This window comes from Globicephala melas, chromosome 2, assembly GCF_963455315.2.
Source record: "Globicephala melas chromosome 2, mGloMel1.2, whole genome shotgun sequence".
Classification (NCBI taxonomy): domain Eukaryota; kingdom Metazoa; phylum Chordata; class Mammalia; order Artiodactyla; family Delphinidae; genus Globicephala; species Globicephala melas.
This window is the reverse complement of record NC_083315.2, coordinates 155,109,657-155,129,790: the sequence shown is the minus strand read 5'-3', so window position 1 is coordinate 155,129,790 and position 20,134 is coordinate 155,109,657. Positions and strand designations below refer to the sequence as shown.

General features: G+C 35.4%; 1 protein-coding gene across 1 annotated transcript in view; it reads left to right on the top strand.

The window, feature by feature from the left end:
* Nucleotides 1-20,134, top strand: part of CEP128 (centrosomal protein 128) — a 437,527-nt gene that overhangs the window by 381,114 nt on the left and 36,279 nt on the right. Inside the window, exon 20 of the mRNA XM_060293645.1 lies at nt 897-920. Within this exon, the coding sequence (XP_060149628.1) occupies nt 897-920 (24 nt within the window). The remainder of the gene's footprint in view (nt 1-896; nt 921-20,134) is intronic.

The window sequence follows — 20,134 nt, the reverse complement described above, 5'->3', positions numbered from 1 at the left end:
AATTTAATTTTTAAAAATCCAGATTTTATATATCTCCTCCAACTACTTAAAATGAAAGAATAGAAAGAAAAGTGGCCTTGACCCTCGTAAAAAGGATGGCTTTGCACTTCCTTGAATTTTCAGTCTCCTCTCTCTCAAGTCAGCTTTTTTTTTTTTTTTTTTTGGTAAAAACTTTTAGTATGTAGCTGTTAGCTCTGGGAAGAGTTGAGAACACAACTGTTGGATTGAGAATGAAACCATTCTTAATCATTTAGCTTTTAAAGTGATATTATCACTGACTCTTTTTAAAAACAGTATTTCTATGAAACCTTCTAAGATATTGTAGGTAATGAAGACCTTTCTGGGTTCAGGATTGGCTGCATGTGACATATCTTTCTCATTTACTTTTCCTGACTTGTTTCAATTAACAGTGTACTTATTAATTTTAATTGGTGAAGTCATTCTTATGTCTGAACTTTACTTCCTGTGAGAGCATACTTTGTGCTGTATACCTAATTGAGAGCTGGTATATGTGCTAAATTCCTTTTTTAAATCACTACTATTGTCTAGTGGTTCATATATTCAGATCTAATAGTTATATTTCACTAAATAGATAAATAATTTTACCAATGCAAAAGTGATAAAATCTATTCCACTTAGTAACTCTGTTTGAATTTATGGTATTTACTATTAAATTAAACCTTGTAGTCCTCCTAACACTAGTTGAGATGAGAAAAGTGATTCTTTTATGACTATTTTTCTATTGGAGAGATTATCCTGAGTAGGAGTTTTCATTTTTTACATTTTTTAAATGTTATTGTTCATAGAGGATAAATAGAAAATCTAAAAATTAAGTAAACTTGAAATGATTTTTTATAGCTTTGTTTTAATAATTATGTATTATGCTTTATTTGCAGGACCGTGTACATGCGTTAGAAACGGTAAGTTGAGGCATTTTCTTTGTCCTTCTATCAGGATTACTGCTGTGTCCTGATGTGGATTTCAGAGCACTCCCCAAAGGAAGCAGTTCTGGAAAGCGTTTCTAAAACTATATCTAAGATTCAAAGGAGAAAGTAAGCTAAACTATACCAGAAAGATATGTAGATACAAACTTTTAAAATAAAAAAAAAAAAAAAGAATTAAGAAAAAAATTGTGTGTGTTTAAGTGGTCACTGCTCTCTCAAGACAGGTGATGCACTAATTTATGGAAGACATAATTAGCTTAAATGTAATTATGCTTATTTGTTTCTGTATTTCCCAATCACTAAAAGGACTAGTTGATAAGAAACTGAGATTAGGTTGCTATTTATACTTTGAAGGGCAGTCAACATTTTTTTTTTTTTTACAATATCCAAATAATGATAAAAGCTGGTTAGCCTTTTTTTCAATAATCTTACTTGCAGGAATCTGATGTTAGGAAATCATTTTTTTAAGTGCAAATATATAAAGATTACGTGCTTGCAATATTTATTGGAAAATGATATACATTTTTATAGAAAAAAAGGGGAGATGACTTATTGTTCGTCAATAAAGTAATGGTTAGATAAAGTGTGAAATTTCCACCCAGCATGACACAAAGATTTTGGAAAAGGTTTATTATATAATGTTAAATGGAAACAAATTCAAGATATAAAATTACGTGTACTTTAATGATAACATATGATGATAGGTGTATAAAAAAAGAAGCAAGCAAATCTTATAACAGCGACTTGTTAGACAAGAATTAGGGCTGTGATATCATTCCTTTCTCTGTTCCTCAAGTTTTAAAAAACATGGTTAGATTACTTTATAAATAAACATTTTTATAATAAAAACCACATGAATTGAAAGAATGGTAAAATAAATTATGGTACCACCTAACGATGAAATATTATTCAGCCATTAAAAGTCATATTTTCAAAAAGAAAATATTGACATGCTATTATATACAGGGGGAGATATTTAAAGCTATATGGAGAGTATGATGCAAATATTGAATATGCATATTTTGTGTTTAAAACTTTTGAAAACACACAAAATATTGAGTGACTTGGGTCTAGTGGTGTTTTTTTTTAATGTTTTTAATGAGCAGGTGAAAAATAAGAAACTTTTAAACAATAAGGCTAATTAAGAATAAAATATTTATATTTTGAGTGTGAGGAAAGGAAAGATGCTAATTGAGAGTATTTTAGTCCTGTGTAAGCAAGTGATTTTGATCGACAGTGTGCAGACCCTAGCTGGGAAATAATCTATTCCTTAGATTTAACCAGGCCATTGGGAAAGTACACTGACTTTCTTGGTTTCAGCATGATGACATCGTAAGTGAATAAAATGTTTAGTGTTCCTCCACATATATTTTACTTATCCTTAGAAAGTGTCTTGCCAACAGTATTTGGCTTGTAAATTAAATGCTCTTTTTAAAAGTATGAACCAAAACAGAAATGTTGAGTTTGAGGACCTGGGTTCACTACACAAAATGCCACTTCAACATTTAGTAAATCGCTTGTTTCTTGATTCCTTCGTCTGTAAAAGTGAATATAATTAAACATATTTTATCACACTGTTGTGAGAATTAAGAAAGAAAATATATGTGAAAATATTTAGGACCAGACAAGTGTTAGGTTATTGTTATCATTACGTGATTGCTTATTTTTTCTTATTTAATCATTTTGATTATACTAGTATGTCATGTGAAGCTGAAAATTATCAATAACAACAAGAAGCCTATAACTTTTATTAGTATTTGTTGGTCTTTTTTATTTACATAATCTCTTTACTAACATAGTACTATGGTATAAAATCTTAAATGCCTTATTCTAAGGGTTCCGCTAAGAATAAAGGTAAAAAATAAAAAATCATCATGAGAAAAATAAAACTGGTTAAATGAACTAGGTTTTTTACAGTGGCAGTTTTCTCAAGATGGTTTTAATTTGAAATAATTATCATAAGTAAAACCTCGGTAATAATGAATGAAAAATGAAAATGCTCAGTAATAATGTTAATGCTCAAATGTTATGAAATCCTTTGACTTCATATGGCATTATAAAGAGTGGATTTAATATACTTGGTAGACTGTTCAGCTGGTAAAGTATTTTATAGTTCATAAAATCAAATATGCTGGAAGCAGTCTCAAGACCATTTATTAGTCTCTCACAACTTAGCACTTAAACCATAGAAAAATGTTGGTGGTCTCTCATTTGGTTTAGGTGGTATTAGGGTATGTAAGGCTTTGAATGTAGGATACGTGTCCTGGTGATACAGATCTGCAAAATTTGAAATTTCATTATTCCATTAGGAGTATTTACAATAGATTAATTTTAAAGGTTTAGTAGTTATAATACCTGAAAATAAGAAGGTCTTTTTTGTCATAACGAGCAACTTGATTTGGCTTGTCACCAATTATCTATATGCTCAGGTCGCAGTTGTGTCTGTTTCCCTTTTCTTTCTCAATACTTCCCTCTCCTTCTTCACTAGCAGGTAAGCTTCTTGGAATAGAAATTACATTTTATTTACAAATGCACCCCCAGGGCCTGCAAAACATTTCTAACATATAGTTGACAATCAATAAACATTTGTAAAATCAAAGAATGAATGTTGAACTGAATGTATATAATCCTCACATAGACTATTCTTAGGAATATAGGTATACACAGTACTGACAGTTGAGGGAAAAAAGTACCCAGAAGCATATCAATTTATTCTTTTTTCCCTAGCCTTTCTGATCAGTGTTACACTTTATTTGGTGTTTCACAGAAGCTTCCATTATCTTCATTAAAGTTTAGTGTGAATTCTCCTAGGAAGGAACCACCTTCAGCCAAAACATAGTAGGTTGATTCCCCAAATAAAGCTAAGTGATTACCTGAAAAAAATCTTGGTTGGAAGGATCCTTTTTAGGATCCTTTTTAGATTCCACATATAAGTGATAACAGAGTATTTGTCTGTGGAATCTAAAAAGTAAAACAAAGGTATAAAACAAAACAGAAGAGAAACAGACTCACAGATACAGAGAACAAACTAGTGGTTACCAGCTTGCAAGCATCCTTCCTACATATACTGGGGACTCAGAGTGGATATTTATTGGGCACTAAGGTACTAGGTAGACAGTGAAGAGGAGAAAAGGAAAAGGAATTGTGATCAGTTCTCTCAAGGAGCTTGCACTTTAATTGAGGAGAGAAGTTGCTTACATATAAATGAATTAATGATGTAAGATAAATATGCACTGTCTACAACATGTGAATGAAACAGTGCATTTTGTAGAAGGCATTACAAAGAAACAATAATTGTAAAATAAATTAACATCATTGCAGTCTAGGTTCGTCATGGAAAAGCATGGCTTTTGTAGTTTGAGGACATGATGGAGGAGATTAGTTTCCTCTCTGAAATGGGAAGAATCAGTAGTGTCAGGTAGAAAGAGCCAGAGAAGACATTCTATATTGGGGATGTAATAAAAGTTTAAAGGCAATAATGAAAAAAGAGTTAGCTAGGGCTTCCCTGGTGGCGCAGTGGTTGAGAGTCCACCTGCCGATGCAGGGGACACGGGTTCGTGCCCCGGTCCAGGAAGATCCCACATGCCGCGGAGCGGCTGGGCCCATGAGCCATGGCCGCTGAGCCTGCGCGTCCGGAGCCTGTTCTCTGCAACTGGAGAGGCCACAACAGTGAGAGGCCCGCGTACTGCAAAAAAAAAAAAAAAAAAGAAAGAAAAAAGAAAAAAGAGTTAGCTAAAAGGATATTTAAAAAAAAAATTTTAAGGCAAAATCATGAAATCATGACTCTCATACAAATATAAAATGAACTCATGACAAATGAGTTTAACTCATTAATTAATCAGAGAATGAGCAAGATGTTACAACTCACTTAAAGGAACATTCAAAGAGCAATAGAGTACTGAAGTGAATTTAGAATAGAGGCAAAACTGGCTTCTTCCATAGTGGAGGAAGGAAATCAATTGAACCTCCCCAGACAAAATTTATTTCATGTCTATGTACAAGAATCATTTGCATAGCGATCAGTCATCTATAACTCACAGAGTTATAAATAGCTCCAAGACAGTGACTGATACAGAGATCCTGTAGAATCAAAAAACCCAGAAGCGTCCGCGAGGCAAAAACTAGTTTTTCACTGAAAATACCCAGTAAGTTTTTGTTCCATTTCAAAGGCTTTCACATCTTTTTTTTTTTTTTTTTTTTTAATAGCCTCATTGTCTGTAAAACTTTGAGAGAGTAATAGACACTTCGGGGTTTTGAAATACAAACCAAGGAGTTTAGATTTTATCTTTTATATCAGGGATACAAGTGGGTTTCTTCCTGAGTGCCAGTTCCTACTGGTCAGTACTGGCTATTGAAACATTCTTTTGGGAAGGATTCTGGGCTGCTCTTTTGGAGAGCACTGCTGTGATTGCTTTGCATTCTCTGTTGTGTCCATTACGAGGTTGGGAGGTGAAAGGCGGTAGCATGGCTATTTAGCCAATAAGTAGTCATTAATGGTTTTCAGTCAGGGGTTGTGGCGTGGTGAATGTGGTGTGCAGGAGTACAGCTGGAGTGGTGGTGTGCAACCACCACTACACTGGAGTGGAGTGGTGAGAGCCTGCAAGCAGGAAGAGGGAAAGCGCATGCGGAGGTAATACAACTTTAGGACTGTGCTAGGAAAATTAGGAATTGGGACAGTTTGGTGCCAGAAAGGCAGGGTTAGAGTGATTACCCTTGTTTATAGAAAGGCACTAGTGAACTTAGTAAGTGGGAGAGGTCAAGGGAGAAGAGGAGATATAGGCAGTACAATAAGAAGTCAGGGTCATTTTAGGAAATGAAAGGGAAGGGAAGGCTGTTCAGCTTGGAGATACAAATTCTGTTTGTCATATCGCACCTCAGACCTGTCTTTATTTTCATTTCCATAAATGCCATGATAATTTAGATTCTCAATACCTTTGTATTAGAGTTAGCATGACCTCAGTTAAGAGAAATCCAAAAAGAATTATGGGTTAAGTCAGATAGAAATTAGTTTCACTCTCGTTTAACAATCCAAATATATGGTGTCCATGGCAGGTATGGTGTCAGAAACCCAGGCTTCTTTTGTTGTTTTGCTCTACCATCTTCAATATATTGCTTCTGCCTCCTGATCTAAGATGCCTGTTCCACTCCAGCCCTTAGATTAATATTGTAACTAGACAAAAGAAAGAAAGGGAGAGCATGTATGTAACTTGCCTTTAGTGAAAACTAGAATTTGCACATATCATTTCTGTTCATTTCCGTGGACCGGAATTTAGTGACATGATTATAACTAGCTTTAAGATTCAAAAAGAACGAAATAAGCTATAGACTTTTGGAAATTTCAAAGTAAACTTCTAAACAACTCACAGGTCAATAAATAAAAGAAAGAACATGCCCAACTCATTAGGAATTGGCATAACCTTTGAGACAAAACCAGACGGAATGTATAAATAAGGGAAATTAAGGAACTTCTCACATATTAACATGGATACAAAAATATTATACACAAATATTAGCAAAATAAATCCTGGAAAGTATAAAAAGGAAAATTACTCATGAACACTGACAAATTACCAATTCATCAATTAATTGAGTTTATTCCAGGAATTGAGTTGGTTTAAAATTAAAAACTCAGTCAGTGTAATTCACCATAGTGACAGATTGAGGAGAAATAAATTTAATAAGGTCATCCCAATAGATGAATAAGAAGATTTATTCCTATGATATCATTATCATCCTCATAAACCTTTTAGAAAACTAAGAATAGAAGAGAACTTCCTTAATCTGATAAAGGTCATGTGAAAAAAAATCTCTGGCAAACCTCACCTTAGCATTTTGAAAGTCCCTCTTTAAGACCAGGAATAAGCAAAGGATGCCCCATTCTACAGTTTCTGTTAGACACTGTGTTGGTGGTATTAACCAGAGCAGTAAAACTATCATTTTTTGAAAGTAATATTATTGTTTGTATAAAAAGCTCTAGGAATTCATAGTTAAATTATGAAAAATAGTTTAACAAGTTTGATAGAAACCAGTATTTGAAAGTCCCTTTTCCTTCTAACTCCAGCAACAATCGCTGAGAAAATGTTATTAAAGTTACTATATCAATACAAAAGTAACAAAGAATACAAAGTATACGGGAAAATATCTGACAAAAACATTCAAGCCTTTGGGCTTCCCTGGTGGCGCAGTGGTTGAGAGTCCGCCTGCCGATGCAGGGGACACGGGTTCGTGCCCCGGTCCGGGAGGATCCCACATGCCGCGGAGCAGCTGGGCCCGTGAGCCATGGCCGCTGAGCCTGCGCGTCCGGAGCCTGTGCTCCGCAACGGGAGAGGCCACAACAGTGAGAGGCCCGTGTACCGCAAAAAAAAAAAAAATTCAAGCCTTTATAGAGAAGACACTGGAATAGTCAAGATACTTCTGAAGAAGAGGAAGTGGGGAGAGTTTTCCTAACATACATATAACCTTATTAAAGCTATTGAAATTAAGATAGTGTAGTCTTGACACAGGAATATATAAATAGGTTCATGTAATCAAATAGAGAATCCAGAAACAAATATGTGTACATAGAAACTTGATGTCTGACATACCTGGCATCACATATCAGAGGAGTAAGGATGGACTCTTTAATAGATGGTATGAAAAAAATGAAATTGAACCCCTATCTCAGATGCAAAAGTGGGTGAAAGCCTAAATGTGAATGATGAAACCATAAGGCTTTAAAACGAAGTATAGTTTAGTATCATCATGACCTTGGGACTTTGGAGGATTTCTAGGGGTGAGGGGAGGGGCACTGAAAACATAGGTCATAAAGGAAATGACTTAATTTTGACCACATCAAAATTAAGAACTTCCATAAATCAAAAGACAACATAAAAAGAATGAAAAGAAAAGCCACACTTGGAACACATTTGTAGCAGAAGATATAACTGACTAGCAGTTTGTATCCAAATCAGTTTGTATCCAAATCTTATTGCCAACAAAGCAATTAGAAAAAGATAAACAATGCAGATTAAAAAAAAAGAAAAAAGAAAAAGGATAAAAAGGCATAAGCAGGCATTTCAGTTGAAGAAGAAACATGTAAGAATATATTCAGCTTCATTCATAATCAGGGAAATGATGACTAAAACCACAAAAATTGTCATTTTCTTTATGTATATGTTTTATGTACTCATTTGTATCTATGACACATTTTACCAAAAAGCAAAGGAAATTGAAACATGTTAGCAGCACTTTTTTTTTTTTTTAATTTTACAACGAAATGATTAATGCTGTCCCTGACAGTAAGGTTCAAAGAGAACTGGTGAGGTACAGCACAGTCTTCCCGTAGAGTACCTCCAAGAATACACAAAGATCTTCCAAGGGGCAGTCAAGACACAAGTAGGTTTAGGAGAATCCATTTTTATATCCTCAGCTATTACGTGCACGTTCTCTTAAAATAGCTCGGCTTGAAGAGGCCCTCTTACTTTTCATAATCAGCCCCCTCCCACTTTGCAGAAGAAAGGCTTCCTTCTCACCCATCCAGGGTCCCATGATGGCAAATTCCCCCAGGCACATCAGGGTGCCAAACAAGGGGCAGTTTATGATTTGGGTGCCTTCATGTCCTCCTTTAATCAGGTCACTAAGGTAAGGCTTCTTGTCCTTCTTAGTCATCCATATATTTTTGATAAGAACAAAGGGTTGTATTAGATATTTGGGGTGTTGAGAATGGGTTGTTCTGAAATCGACATGTATTGTTGATGGATGTTGAGGAGGAGTAAAGACAGTTTTATTTAATGACCTCACCTCTTCCACCACCTACTATAATCAGAGAATGTATAGCTCCAGAAAACAAAGCTAAGATGTGTTGGAAAGAAATCATTGAAAGCCGCAGTGTCTTATTTCATCCGGGTGACAAACTCTGGTCCGGCTCCATGCCTTATCTATTTATCTGTCTTAGAATTATGATTCAAAAGTGAGACGGTTGTCACGAGCACACATCAACACATTACATAGAATTGAAAAATGAAGTCAGACTTTTTTCTGCCAGAAAGTACTGCTGATTTGGCTGATTGGTTTGACAATGAGGACTGGCTTTGCCAGTCTGCAGCTCTAAGTTTTGGATGCAGATATATTTAATGCTGAGATAAAATAAATATATTAAAATTTCATACTGATAGAATGGTATTGAAATTGAGATTTTTATTTTTTGCATGTGTTAAGTTCAATGAAATATCTCTAAGTGAAAAAAGAACAGTTGTAGTCATTTAAGTCTTGGTGAGTAAAGCCTTTTGGGTTTACCTTCCAGAAATGGAAAGTGAATGACTTTAATAACTACATTACAATCCTTTGGCAAGTCAAGTGGTTTCTAATTCTTTGCTTTCAACAAAATTGAAAGAGGACCTAATCGAGCTGGTAGATCATTTAAATTAATTTTTGATGACAGATCACTGTGTAATCTTTGCTATACAACTAGGAAGGCATTCAAGAAATTGAGTGACATTGTTATAACAAAACTAATTTCATTCTCACGTACTTTTTTATGTGAACAAGACTTCTCAGTGAGTAAATCTATAGAAACAAAAAATAGAAATAGAAATGGAACGCTGTCTTATTGAAACAAAATTAGCATTTACCCATGGATACATGAGCTAATTGAGTACAGGAGAAGAGGAAGCTATATCCATCCCAGTAAGAGATATACATTTGGAAGCCTTGAGGTTTTTTGACATTTCACATTTAATTTTTTCTCAAAAATTTTAATATACCTAATATTAATTATATGATAATTCAATCCATAATAATGTTTAACACTTAGAGCATTATGGTCACAGAGAGTTTTAAAAATCAGTTCTTCTCTCTGTATATATATATACATTTTTGTTACAGAGAAGGATAAAGTATGATAGGATAACCAATAAATAGGCCTGCAAGCGTAAGTATATTATATATTAGGATAAAAGTCGGTGAGGGAAAACAGATTTGAAATAAATTCAAAGGGAAAAGGAATCATATAAAATCTGTCTTTTAAAGAGGATAGTATTTAGTTATTTTGGAAGTGGATAAATGGTGGTAACAAATTAATGAGATTTAAAGTTCACTGGATAAGTTTATATGAGTAATATAAAAGTTTTATTTGAAAATGACAATATTTACTACATTCCAGAATTTTCATCCTTTGCAGCTACCTAAACTTATGATGAAAACATTCTGACAACTTAAAAATGTGTGTATGGAAGGGGGGAGAGTAAGGGAGATATACAGTTTAAAAATTATTTAGGGAGGATGTAATTAAAATTTTGAAAAGTGTTGACTGAGAGCAAATGTGTAACTGTGTAGTTGCGATTTGTCAGTGTTTAATCAACTTCTCAAACCAAAGTTACTTAAAACAATCTAAGCTTCCTGTATTTTTAGGATATACTTGCAGAGATAACATAATTTACAGGATAAATCCTAACCTGCAGCTATATGGAGAAAAACATGCACAAATTTGCCTATCTGAGAAAAATTACAAGACACAGGAAAACTGTTAGAAATATGATTTCTATTTTTAAAAAACTGCTAGAGGCTTAAGCACATCTCTAAAGGATTCATTCAGCTAATATTAGTGGTACCAGACTTGAAGTATGCATACCAGTTGATCTTCAAGATCTTGGTATCCACGAGTACAAGAGTACGCCAGTATGTCTCTGGAAATTACTAAGTGATGTTGCGTATTCTGATTTCACCTGTCTACTGTTAGACACTGATTGTTGGGGATTTACTTTCAATTTCCTTCCCTTCCCACTATAGATCTAACACTAATTGTGCTTCACCCTACTACGTGTGCAAGCCAGTCTACAGGCACATAAGTTGTTGAAGAAGGACCATTATTCTTTGTTAGGACACCAGAATCTGCTCTGGGGCAGTTAGGAGTATATGGACCCAGTAGTGTTAATGTATTTAACTAAAGTGTCCTGGTTTAGCTGAGGAAATAACTGACTTGAGTATGTAAATGTGGCCAAATAACAGTTAATTATCTGCAGTGCCTCTTCTAAGTATTTGTAAGAATCTTGAAGCTGGGTAAAACTTGCCTTTATCTCTTTATAAAGCCAGAACTTGCTGTTTCAAAACCAAAGATCAAGCCAGGTTCATTTTTGGTCTTGCCAAGGCTATAAGCCTCTCATTGAAGTTGCCTGAAAGGTTCAGTCAAATTGGCTTTACACCAAATAAAACGCAGTGTGCTCTGTACGGTTTTGACCCAGAATCAGGTGAATCTCAGCAGTTTTGGCTGAGCTGCATTGTAAAATTTTGGATTTGTTCGAACTTGACACTTCCTGGGAACCCATTCAAACTGAAACCGGAAAAAGGTTTTGCACAAACCCTGTCCTAGCCCGTTCTGCCAAGTTTCCCACTGCTCTAATGTTAGTCTACCTTCTGTATATTCGCATCGAGGGCAAACGGAAATATCCTCATGAATCTCTCATGAGGGATCTTGGTTAAAACAATCTAGACATTCTCCTTTCGCCACCTTGTCCCAAAATACAGAGTCTGTATTCTGTGTTAGTCAGTATTAAAATGTGTATATTTTCCAATAATGGGGTCATCTTCAAAGGGTTAAATTGCAAAAACATGACTGTGCTTATGTTAAAATGAAGAAAATGGTGCTGAAACCAGTGGGCTGTTTATACAGAGTTGCAACCTTGTGGCAAAAGGTGATGACCAATTTAAAAATGTAAGACTTCCTTCAGCCTGCAAAGATCGTTTCTCACAGCGCTGTCAGATTTTTCATAAATGCGGTGACATAGGGAAAGTATCATTGAGAAATTACATAATGAATGCAGCTTCACCAGCAGATGAATTTAGTATTATTGAACTCCTCAGTGTTTGGAGGTCAGTCTGACAGCTTCATAGTTGGTGCTGATAAGTAGTCAGACTGCCTAACTGCTTTGCTCAATGATGTGTTTTATAGTCCTGTTCCAAACACTATCAATAACAGTGCATTCTATGGGTAAGAAGCACTTGTTTTGTATTGTGAAGATAATATGAGTGTATATATTACAAAACACTTTCTGAAGTATCTTTCTGAAAAATATAATACATATAAGAAATGCTTTCTGTTCTCTTTAAGAGCGCATATCTGGGTGAAATCTCAGAGTAATAATGTATTACATCTTTTTAAGATCCTAATCTAACTATAAAATGAAATATTGGTATTACACCCTTAACATATAGTTGGTGGGACTAGTGTCTGTTACACACATTTTGAAGTAGCCTTTACATAAAAAGCTAATTTGGAAATTTTTCATTTTGTGCACCTAATTTTAACCAATTGCATACAGGTTTCAGCTGAAAATTATTATATGCCTAGTTTTAAATGATGGAAAGTGATATAGTACAACAGTATCTGATTTAGAGTCAGAAATGGTGGGTTCTGGTCATATCCTCCCCGATAACCAGGCACATGACTCTGGGCACGTTGTTTAACCTCTCTACATTTCAGTTTTTAAATTTTTTTTTTTAATTGTGCTGGACTGGATCATATTTTAAAAGTCTTTTACTTAGTAGACTCTAGTCTAGGAGGAATTAAAAAAAATTATCTTCATTAAAAAATTTCCACCCTATGAACAGTTGCTTTCAAACAATTTACCCTGATTTAATCACGTAATTGTGTACAACAGATACTTGTTGAATCCCTGCCATATCTCGACAGTGTCCTCGGGCATATAGCAGATTGGGTCCCTGCTGCCGTGGATCTCACATTCTAGGTAATGTTACAAATGGAAGGACTCTTAGAGACCCTTGTCAAAACCCCTCACCCTATAAATAAGAAGTATGGAGGACAGAGGAATTTATGAATAGCCAAATATGGCAAATCAGGGGCTAGAATTCATTTGTCCTGATTAGTGGCTCCGTGTTCTTTCCATTCCACATACTCCACTTGTGAATGTTGAGAGTAATGAAGACATGAGTAAGGAATGCTTCATAAGTAAGTACCTAGTGAATGATACTAAGTGAAGAGGAAGACAATTAACAACAAGATCCCGTATTTACCTTGAGCAGGGCAAGAAGTAGAGTCATAAACAGGACACTGAATTCTTGAATCATATTTAGAATTGTCAAAATATGCTCTCGACCTCTTGGTACATGGAGTTTAATAAAGCAGCTTTGATCTGGTTTTCTTCCTTGTGAATGTCGAAGAGTGTTGGCGTGCCCCTTGGCTGCATTACTAGTTGTGTCCTGAGCTTTTACTCAGTGATATCAAATGCCTCAGTCGATCTTTTTTTAATTTTATACTCTAATTCCACTTACACAACTGTTTATAAAGTTTGTTTAGGGCTTTTAACAAACTTTGATCTCAGATGAAAGGCTGGAGAGAGTATACTGTCACTATTAGCACTATTAATATAAATATCCAAAGTGGTCTTGTGTTAATTATTTAACATTAGTGAACGATTTTATCCTATCATTGCCCCCAAATACATTATACTTGAACATCAAACAGTGAAAGACCATCAAAGTAGCCCTTCCCTCATTATTGTCTTTAGGCTCTGTTCTTATTTCGCATAGTTCGTGCCCTGTAAATGATTTTCTGGAGCTTCTTCAATGTTTTTCTCTACTAGGATCTCACTCTACCTATATCCATGGCAAAGGCCAATAGAACACATCCTGACTTGTTTGTTTCATTGTCATCAGACATTAACCAGATAGTCTAACGCATATTAAATATAGACTCACTGACTTAAAACACCTAGATTCTGTGAAGTACTCCCTTTATATCTTGTCAGAGAACTTACTGTTTTCAGCTTTTATCCCTATCATTTCTAACTCAGAACTTGTTTTGCTTTGTAATACCCCAGAACTCCACATTAGACATTAGTTTTTCCTTGAAGAAGAGTGTATTTGTTCCCAGACATGAAGGAGTTGACTGAGAGGGTAAGGCAAAAGCCAGGTGATCTCCACATTTCTTAGAGAACGATTAGAATTTGGTGCCCTGAGAGTTCGAAGACCTGGTTGTGAATCCTGGCTCTTTCACATGGACAACTCACTTAACCCCTCTGATCCTAATTTCTATTATCTATGAAATGGGCCTATTACTTATCCTATTTGTGTCACAGATTTGCTGAGAAGATCAAATGAGGTAATGGATGGAAAGTCCGTTTCTAATTTAAAACAAATATTCCTCCCTTATGTGTGCACTACCTTTCCCAGTCACAGGAGCAGTACATGGACTAGAAAGATTTGGCTGACTAATCGGGACATTTGCATTCTGGTCCTAGTTTTGTCACACTGGTTATGTGTCTTGGCACTCTATGTTATATACATTTTACCTCCAAAATTCAATTTAATTTTTTCAAATTTAGGGTCTGAGAAATTTAGATTTATAGTTCTTATTTAATAATCCTAATAATTTTAGTTCAACACATTCCTGCCTCCAGATTCAGTTGACCTGGGATAGGACCCAGTAGTTTCTAAAGTTCCTCAGATGATTCTAACTTGCAGTCATGTGTGGGAATCACTGATTTAAGCCATCTTCTTTGTGCCCTTTAAGAATGTGCCTTTACAGTCCATCCCCTAGAGCCTGGTGTTACTCTGCCTTCATGTCTGTTGGATGTAGTCCTATTAATTTCCACTGAGTTAATTTCATGCCTTTTCTACTGATACCATCATGTATTCTGTGCCTACAACATATAATTTCCAATCTACCAAAACAACATTCATAAGATTCTTTCTCAAACATTATTTTTTAAAAAAATTCCAGGAATCTCGTGTGCTTACTTGTAGCTTCTTACTAAAATTTAACCTTGTTGGGCCTAACTTCAAGGGCAAATTTACCCAGTCATGAGCTCACCAAATGATTAATTCTCTGATTTTAATAAACCTTAATGAATTGTCCAGTTTACAAACTAGTATTTTTGGAAACCATATAAAGAGTTTAAAAAACAAATACGTTGTTTTGTAAATCAGTATATTGAGCAAATTGGCTATTCAGTTTTCTTTTGACTACCTGCCTCTCTCATCTATCTTCTTGTTACTCCTCTTTTCTACTTTTGTGTTAGTTCCCCCCTCTGTGACATCACACTCATTTCTCCACTCATTTCTTTCATTCATTTCTCTATTCAACAAATGACCACCAACTAACCCATGTAAAGGACTGAGTATAAAGCATGGTTTATCTTGCAAAGCAGCATAGGACAAGTACTTCATGAACTACCAGACTTCGTATCAGACTCCACAGAAGTAGTTTACAAAGGCTCCTAGGAAGGAGAAATTAGGTACTAAAGGATGAACAGGGTCTGAGAGGTGATGATAAAAGGCAAAGAGTTTTTCAAGGGTGATTTAATCTTTATTATACCATCAGGGTCATTTGGACCCAATCTTAGTCTATTAATTTCTTTTGGTAAGGATTGATTTTTTTAAATTATTTTTTTCTTTTTTTTTTTTAGTTCTTACAAAGAGCAAAGAGAAATTTTCCTCACTTTTAAGATAGAAAAAATTCATTCTGTCTTGCAAACACCATGAGTCTATTGAAGCCTATTATAAATCCAAGATGTATAATGAATCTTGGTGATCTTATTTTCTTGAAACATTTTCCTATTTCATCATCCTAGAAATAATTTTATTGGTACTTGTCAGTTGTTCCCAAATATGCTAGAAGAGACCAAAATCATATGAAGATGGAGGGATAAGGGGATCACACAGAAGGATGTTGCAATAAGTGACCTAAATCATCACTGTTACATAACATTTCAATTTTCTTATTGTGTTGTCCAAAGTATATCAAGAACTGAAGAGTCTGAGAATTTTATCCTTCTCACCAGTTACCAAGTTAGCCTGCCGTACTTTTACGGATGCTGGAAGAAGACATGAGACAAAGGACTTTATTAGTCACAGCACAGCTGGTCCCATGAGCTGCATGTTTGTATCACTTCCCTTTGCCTCCCAAGTCCCTCAGGGCAATACGGAGATGGGTCCAGGTGGGCGTTGCACATGCAGTGAATTTGTGTTATAGCTGAGGAACCCTGAGCTTATGTAACCCCAGTCTTATAAAGGGAGCTACAAGAAATTCTACCGAACCTTTGCCTAAGAGGAAGACAGTGTATTTCCAAGTCTGTTTGCTATAGAAACATTCTTGGAAAGCTATTCTGGGATAAAAGCCATCATAAGACATGTAGCAATGCCACGGAGAAGTACCTTGCATCAAAATATTGTATTATCTTTCAAGAAGAAGTTTTACAGTCTTTTTCTTTATTATTATTACTTTTATTGGATGCAGGTTGATAGTTCAGAATTTCTCATTTTCTCCCATAATGACAAAGAGAAGGAAACTGACAGAGGAAGACATTTCATACTTATTAGATGAATCAGAAGATGAATATAAAGAGACAGACAGTGGCATTCCAGATACTAATGATGATGGTGAAATTGATTGTATAAGCAAAAGTCAGATTATGAGTCTTCAAATGATAATATCATAGATGAATTTTTTGCAAATCAATGAATGAACAATCTATTTCTGAGGACAAAGAGGAAATAGGGTGCTCTCTTCCAGTTACTTAATCAACAAGAAGGACTTCATTATGCAACATTTGGCAACAAGAACCTGGAGCAGTGCATTTGCTGAAAGAATGTGTGACAGTACTCTTTCATCTTTAGTTATGTTTGTGCACCATAATTTACTTCATATGGTTCGTAAATGGGCAAACGCTGAAAGCAGGTTGTATAAAAATGTGATTGAAAGGAAAAGATAATATAGAAATAAAAATTTTTGTTGGATTGACCATTCTAATTTATACTTATAAATCTAAAAAATGAAAAAAAAATCTGCAATTATGTAGTAAAGAAGACTGCATTATCAATTTTTTAAAAATTAGAAGCAGGGCTTTCCTGGTGGCACAGTGGTTAAGAATCTGCCTGCCAATGCAGGGGACATAGGTTCAGGCCCTGGTCCGGGAAGATCCCACATGTGGCGGAGCAACTAAGCCCATGCGCCACAACTACTGAGCCTGCACTCTAGAGCCCGTCAGCCACAACTGCTGAGCCCATATGTGCGCCTAGAGCCCGTGCTCCACAGCAAGAGAAGCCACCACAACGAGAAGCCTGTGCACCGCAAAGAAGAGTAGCCCCCGCTCACCACAGCTAGAGAAAGCCTGCGCGCAACAATGAAGACCCAACGCAGCCACAAATAAATAAATAAATTTATATTTAAAAAAATTAGAAGCTGTCACATTTTTAGAGGTATTGTGTTTTGAAGAAGCAAGTGCAAGAGAACAAGCCAGAAGTAATGATAAAATAGAACTCATTAGAAATATATTTGAAATTTCTAATCAGTATTTACAAGATGGGTGTTTTCCAGAATCATGGATGACAGTTATTCAGTAGTCCGTTGCGTTCATACCTTCTAAATCAAGAGAATATATAACGTGCTTAACTTCTTACTAAAATTTCTAATGACATTATTTTTTTTTACTATCTCTTTATATTCTTTAAGTTATTTATCAAGTAGCTAAAATATTTTTTTAAAACTTCACCCGTTGGGGACTTCCCTGGTGGCACAGTGGTTAAGAATTGGCCTGCCAATTCCGGGGGCATGGGTTCGACCCCTGGTTCAGGAAGATCCCACATGCTACAGAGCAGCTAAGCCTGTGCACCACAACTACTGAAGCCCGTGTGCTCTAGGGCCCACGTGCCGCAATTACTGAGCCCGCGTGCTGCAAGTACTGTGCCTAGAACGTGTGCTCCGCAACAAGAGAAGGCTCCACAACAAGAGAAGCCACTGCTATGAGAGGCCCGTGCACCGCAGTGAAGAGCCCCACTCGCCGCAACTAGAGAAAGCCCGTGCACAGCAATGAAGACCCAACACAGCCAAAAAATAAATTAAATTAAATTTCAAAAAAAATCTTAAAAAAAAAGAAAGAAACTTCACCCGTTGGACCAGAATAGTAAATGGTGATGACTAATTATTACCGATACACCAGAGATTAAGCAAAAGTATGTTTTTGTGTTCCGAGATCTAGGAACAAACTGCCATTCTGTATTCCCATCTCCTTGTTTCTTTGTTTTCTGTTTGCTTGTTTGTTTTTGTTATGAATGAATCTCCTGTAGTTCCCACAGTGTTCAAATTGCAACTGACTTCAAGCGATATTACCTATTACCATAAATTTGATAGACCCAGTTTTCACTATCAATAGGCATCTTGTTTGCATCTCCAGAAAGTTCCTTTAAAGCACTGGATTCCCTCTAAGTTTAAGAGGAAGAGACCATATATATATTTAAAGTTTGAGCTCTGCATGGCTGTGATATGTACCTATGTCTGTACCTTCTTAGAAATAATATAGAGCAAAGCTCTTACCTTTGGCCTCCAACTAAAGTTGGGTGGGAGGGCAGGAAGGACAGGGAAAGCAATATTATGTAATACTTCATATTTGCTCTTCCTAACTGGTATTCCTCGTGGGTGTCATGTCCTAGAATATCTCAAGAAAATTTAGGGAGCAGGCGTCCTCAGAGAAAAAGTGGAGTACCTGTCTCATGTAACTGATGTTACTGTTGCAACTTCATTATATAGAGTATATCCCAGAACTCCTGACACACCCACATTCACTTGACAGGATATGGAATTATCCCCAAATCAAATATAAATTATCTAATCTTTCACATTAGCAAATTTTAAAAATATTGTTGCATATATGTAGTTACTGGATGACTGAGAAGCAATTATAGCACCAAATTCAATAAATATTTATTGAGTAGCTTTTATGTATTAACACCATAGATTTAAAGAATAGTAAGTAAGGCTTAATCCCTATACTTAAAATTTTCCAATTTAATGGGAAAAGGCAGTTAACAAAAAATTATAAATATTTCTATTGCCCTAATAACTTATTTTCATTCAGGAACCAAAAGAATATGCTTGAACTAAATCTAATCAGCTTTAGCAAAATGAAGTCTGATGTAGTGATGTTATAGTTTGATTTGTACATAGTAGGTACTTAGTAAATGCTGTTGGATAAAGGGAAGGCCAGATGTCCTATCCAGTTTCTGTATAATAAATGCTGTGAAATCCTGACTAATTTCCAGAGTATTGCATGTTTTATAAGTTTTTACAACATACTTTAAATGTCCAAAGTCATGTGGTTTTGGCTACTTCAGGGGGTTTGTTGGTTGTTTTTTTGTTTAGTTTCTTTTTTTTTTTTAATGTGTCTAGTAAGGGCTACAGAACTCGTTCATTTTAGTTGAGTATGTTAAAAAAGAAGTGGGGGAAGGGAGACTAAGTTCAAAATTTCAAATTGTTTTGGCAAAACCAACTCCTTTTCATACTAACCACCAGGCCACAAAGCTTCATTGTTGTCCAGTTGAATGAATACATGGCTTTCATTTGGAAAAAAGAAAAAAACCTTTCTAGCAATTGAAGTTTCAGGAAGACGATTGTTTGTGGCAAATGTCAGATGAATTTGCTCATCAAATAATATTGTCAGTTGTGTAATGCCCAGTGGCTTTCATGGTCCATCTTTCTCAGCCAGGGCTTGCAAATTCAGAAACTAGATGAATTTATTTAAAAATATATACTTTTGCTTACATATACTTCATCTATCCTCTCTTGCCCTTCTGTTCAGCCATTCAGGACATACCTTAACAGAGCCTCTCAAACATACTTAGAATTCACCTTTAACATTACTTGTTTAGGTGGGCTGTCTTCCAAAATGTATTGCTATAACTTCAAATTACTGGTACTTTGAACTAAGTATGGCCTTAAGAGATAGTTCAGTTGAATTTTCAATAGTTTTGAAGGATTCTAGATAGTCTCTGCTTCTGTCTGCTTTGGCAGCAGTCGGCCAGGGAAATGCTTTGTACAGGATCCAAAAGAGTGTTTCTAAGTGTTCAAAAAAGGATTAATTATGAAAGCAAACTTTAAAAGTATAGTCAGAGTTGGTCTCAGTTATTTTTGAATTAAGTCTCAAAGCCACAATGATAAAAATAAAATACCTTGCCTGATTTCTATTTAGATCTGATCTGCCTGTCACCAGAAACTCATCCATATAGGCAGATTAACTGTTCACATGCTCTCTCAGCATCCAAGTGCTGTGTGCGGAGTAATGGAAAATGATTAATTTGTTTTGTCGTTCCTTTTTAGAACACAGGACAACTCTTTAAAAGAAAATAACCCTTTACTTTGAGAACAGAGAAGGTTAATTATGTTCACCTCACCAAGGAGCTTTTAAGTAAATTAGCCTGGACCC